This window comes from Aplysia californica, unplaced genomic scaffold (genome assembly GCF_000002075.1).
Source record: "Aplysia californica isolate F4 #8 unplaced genomic scaffold, AplCal3.0 scaffold00436, whole genome shotgun sequence".
In the NCBI taxonomy this organism is placed as follows: Eukaryota; Metazoa; Mollusca; class Gastropoda; order Aplysiida; family Aplysiidae; genus Aplysia; species Aplysia californica.
Window position 1 is genome coordinate 472,613 of NW_004797706.1, and position 4,824 is coordinate 477,436.

Genomic DNA, 4,824 nt, shown 5'->3' on the forward strand with positions numbered 1-4,824 from the left:
AGGGTGTTTGGCTCAAAGAGAAAACAAAACAGCAACGAATATAAATTCCGTAAAATCAAATCTACAGTTGTATTTGTCCCCCGCCCCTCTCCCCTCCTGGTCCCACCTCCACCTCCCCCTCCCCCTCCCCATCCACCATAACACCCTCCATCCCCCCTCTCCTCTGTTACAGCATGATTCACTTCGTGGCCTCGGGGAACTAAGGGTTCTAAATCTACAGTCAAACCAACTGTCTGTGACTGCGCATGCGTTCCCCCGAGGCACGTTCCGACATACGCCTCAACTGCAAACATTGTATATTGACGACAACAGCCAACAAGAAAAGGGCTGCTCCTACGAGAACTGCACAGATGTTTTGACAACACTGCCTCGCCTACAGCGGTTGGCCATCGATGCATTTCCTGAGTTGTACATTGGTCCACGATTCCCAAAGCTTGAGCACCTGAAGACCTTGCGAGTAAATTGTAACTATGTCACTTCCATTACGAATTCCAGCCTGGAGGGTTTAAGGAAAGCCAATTTCACAGAATTTATTCTTAACTGGGGTAGAAACTATTTTCACTTCGAGTCTGGTGTATTTGGGCCAATATCTTATGTAAAAGTTCTCCGAATCAAAAGCCTCGCCGTTGGAAATCAGAATATATTAAAAAGCCTTTGGCCTTTTAAGCATTAAAAAATGACCTTGTTAGAGTTGTCGGAGATATATTTACACCATCCTGGAGCTACTCCATTCAACATATATAATGATGGCAAATTTGACAAAGAAAACATGACGTTTCTAAATTCCATATACCTGTCTAACTTGATTTTGTTCAGGAACAAAATATTTTCTCTCCAGCCGCATTTGTTCATGAGCGGTGACCGTTGTCTCATGAAATCGCTAAAGACATTGAAGTATATTGGTAATTCAGAAAGTGAAATGAACGAATGGAGGATTGTTATATTTGAAATCCTTAGTTTTAAAGCTTTGGAGGAGTTGTGGTACACATGACCATTACCCAAATTCCGCTCACTGGAGTCGGTTTTAGCCTTCGAAGAGGATACGTGTCCAAACGACTCACACATTAAACAATTGCCCAAGAAGAAAAAGGTTTTGCATTCTGAAGGCACAACGTTTTTTGCCTCGTCGCAAAAAGTTCATAACACTACAAGCCACGCTCTGGGAACTTCCGAAAGATCTGGAAAAGTCGAGAGTAGTTTCACTTCTACCAACGCATCAATGAGGAACCGTAGAGGTGCTATGATCGTGTCGTTTCCGAAAACTCTGAAAGTTTTCGTTATAGCGCTCCTCAGTTCCCAGTTGGAAATTCCAAGTATCACCTTCAAAAACTGCGACAATCTCAGAGAAGTACGTTTAGTAGATATCACCTATGTTTTAATGACGGGCAGTATCAAGGGCTGCGAAAACCTTTGCCTGTTTGATATCTCTAGATCGTTTGTAAGAATTGAAACAAAACAGAACCCTGTTAGACATTTTCCAAACTTATCAGTTCTCAAAATGAACTCACTTCAGAATGCACACGACGTGATGAACAAATTCACTCAGAATCGATGGACAGAAAATCTGAGTTTCCTCCAGGAAGTACAACTGTCCAACAACGTCCTCCGTTCCCTCCCTTCTGACCTGTTCAAGAACAACATTAACTTAAAACGTCTTCGCTTATCCGGGAATCGGTTCAGCTCTGTACCAGTGCAGGTGACGACAACGGCCGCCCTGGAACATCTGGACTTGATGGACAACTCCATTGTATCGTTAGACACAAGGACCATGCGCTCATTGGACGAGCATGTACTAACAGTGCCGACGTTCTCTGTTGTTTTACAAGGAAACACCATCAATTGTGCCTGCTCCGAGATAACATTCTTGGGTGAGAAACTTGTTTTTTTCTTTCGTTAAATCTAGAAAGTAATGCAATCTTCGTACAGTTAACATAACATTCATTTTGAAGCATGATACGGCCATTTGACTCACGATTTTCTACCATTTATGTGTGACGTGACCTGAATGTAGTTGTAATCATGTTCTCGGAATATTTCCAATGTCATCAATAATTGCCTTAAGCAGGTTGCTCTCAGATATCAAATTCTGACGATCCCTTTAAGATGTTTGTTTTGTCTATTAGTATTTGTTCATCTTTGGATTTTAGACAGCCACTTGGAGCAATTCTCTTCTAGTTTGGGGATGTCATTGATTTTGCAATGCTCGCATTTACTATCTATTGTATTTTCTTTGCTCTCTTCATTTGTTCTCATTAGTCCTTTAGCCATAACTGCTTTGGCTCCATGACACATTTCCCTGGTTCATTTCTTTGTCCAGTGTCTTGAGATTTGTGGCGTTAACTTTTACTATGCGCCTTATCTTCACCTGGTCGAGGATTTCTTGGGCCACCCACTTGTTGTGTTCTTTCTTCTGACAGAGTCCTATGTTTTCTTCACTTGCCCCTATCATCTCTATCATGCTTTGTTTTAGATCTTCCCGTTTATCTACCTCTATCCGTGTGGAAGTCTCCAGGGCAGCAAACGTATGTTTCTCTCCTACAGAAAAAGGAAAAAAATCTCTCAGTTTCTGATCTGTCTTCAGAAGTTTTGAGTTGCATCTTGTTTGATATTTACTTTTCTTATGAAGGGGCCGTAGTCTTACTCATAGCTTGTCCATCACAGATATGTGGTGGCTTCAACAGTCCATTCCTGGCACGGACCCTGGCTGGTAGGATTGTACAACGAAGGCGTGACTATGTCAACATGGAATCTATCTGACTGTTCTCTCTGATCTCCCAGGCTCATCCATCCCTATTTCATTTGTTTGTTGTTGTTGTTGTTGTTGTTGTTGCTGTTGTTGCTGTTGTTGTTGTTGTTGTTGTTGTTGTTGTTGTTGTTGTTGTTGTTGTTGTTGTAGTTGTTGTTGTTGTTGTTGTTGTTGTTGTTGTTGTTGTAGTAGTAGTTGTTGTTGTTGTTGTTTTAGAGGGGTTGGGGGGTGTTCTTGCATCAGATGTTTGTCCGGGATAGTTTATTTTCTGTACACCATTCAGCTACTAGACATTCACCACGTTTCCTTCATTAATTAATTCTCCTATTCCAAAAGAACCAGTGAGGTTTCCAATTCTATCTTTTTCTACTTTGACATTGCATTCTCTAGAATAGCTTAGATGACATCTGTTGATTTTCATTGTGTCTCTGTTTTCTCCAGTTGTTCGGAATATTCTTCCATTTCTGAGTTTTCATCATCTGCTGTTGGGGCATAGGCTTGTAGAAAACTGGTGTTGAAAGGTTTCTCGTTCAGACTTAGCGCTAGAAAATTCTGCCTGATACTGGCTAGAGGTATGTCATTGTCTTTAATTTGGTGTAAGCCTCATTCATACTCGCCCCCTGGCGTTGAAAAATACAGCAATATTCTTCTTCTTCTTCTTCTTCTTCTTCTTCTTCTTCTCCTTCTCCTTCTTCTTCTTCTTCTTCTTCTTCTTCTTCTTCTTCTTCTTCTTCTTCTTCTTCGTCTTCTTCTTCTTCTTCTTCTTCTTCTTCTTCTCCTTCTTCTTCTTCTTCTTCTTCTTCTTCTTCTTCGTCTTCTTCTTCTTCTTTTTCTTCTTCTTTTTCTTCAAGATCATCAAGATTATCCTACCTCCCGAAGATGTTCGGAGCCAACCAGGTGACAACCGGAAGAAATCACGTCCTTGGGAAGTAAGTTATTGGGATTGGAGTCGATTCCTACGATTCCTAGCTTTCATTAATAATCGGACAGAGTCAAGGCTGCAGGACTTTGGTGCTGAAGACACTCTGACTTCATCCACAGAGTGCCGTAAGAGTGAGACAGGTTGAAAACGGCACAGAATGTTCCCGCTGTACTCTTGCCTTCGCACCTAGCAGTAGCAGCTGCGCCCTTACGATAGTACGCTTACGAATGACAACGACGAAGATTACAATTGTGAGGCAGCGTGGTGGAATCAGGCTCTCGTCAAAATAATCAAAGTGAAGAAACTTGCATTTTTCCGCAGGTTTGCGAATTTTTATCAAATTTTTGTTTTTCGGCTCAACACCTTTCATGCCCATTAAAGAACTAATTTCTGTGTGGATTTTTTTGAAAAACGTTGATTAAAAGCACAAAAAATGTAAAATTTCTGTTACCATCGACACTTTAGCTAAGGAAATAACTTATCTTTGGCAGCCATTTTCTCACTAATTTTACCTCTGAAAACAGGTAACCTCACCTCCTTCATTCGCAAATATCTCGACTTGTATTCAAGATAAATGGATATTTTTTTCATCCAAATAAAGACAAGTGAACAAGCTAAAAGAAGATACCAATAACTCTACATGCCCAAAAATTGACGAGAGCTTGATTCCACCACGCTGCCTCACAATTTATCCAGCAAAAATCGAAAAGAAAGCACAGCGTAGTTATACAGTTAGAAACAAATTTATTACAAAACGAAGGAAAAAAATACCTAAAAAATTATTATTTAAAAAACCCAAACAGACATGTAATTCCAGGGTTACTTTGTTCAATCATATTTCTCCTATGAAATTCCATACGTTGCATTCAGCACTGCCAAATTTAAAATAAATTACAGTTATCGACCTCTAAGGAAATATCTAGGCACAGTGGTATGTGCATGTAGATTTGTAGATGCATGATAAAGGAATAAAAGAATATGATACACAATATTAGGTCACACACAATACAATCATCACCATGTACTGGAGAGAGATGGAGAGATAGAGAGAGTGAGGAATAGAGGGAGAGAGAGAGAGACAAAGAGAGAGTGAGGAAGAGAGAGAGAGAGACAAAGAGAGAGTGAGGAAGAGAGAGAGAGAGAGAGAGAGAGAGAG

At 40.5% G+C, this 4,824-nt stretch overlaps 1 protein-coding gene across 1 annotated transcript in view; it reads left to right on the forward strand.

The window, feature by feature from the left end:
* The first annotated feature begins 771 nt into the window (after nucleotides 1-771).
* LOC101845710 (toll-like receptor 4) overlaps nucleotides 772-4,824 on the forward strand; it is a 7,356-nt gene continuing 3,303 nt past the window's right edge. The window contains exon 1 of the mRNA XM_005104791.2: nucleotides 772-1,868. Coding sequence (XP_005104848.1) covers nucleotides 1,220-1,868 — 649 coding nt within the window. The 5' untranslated portion in view covers nucleotides 772-1,219. The remainder of the gene's footprint in view (nucleotides 1,869-4,824) is intronic.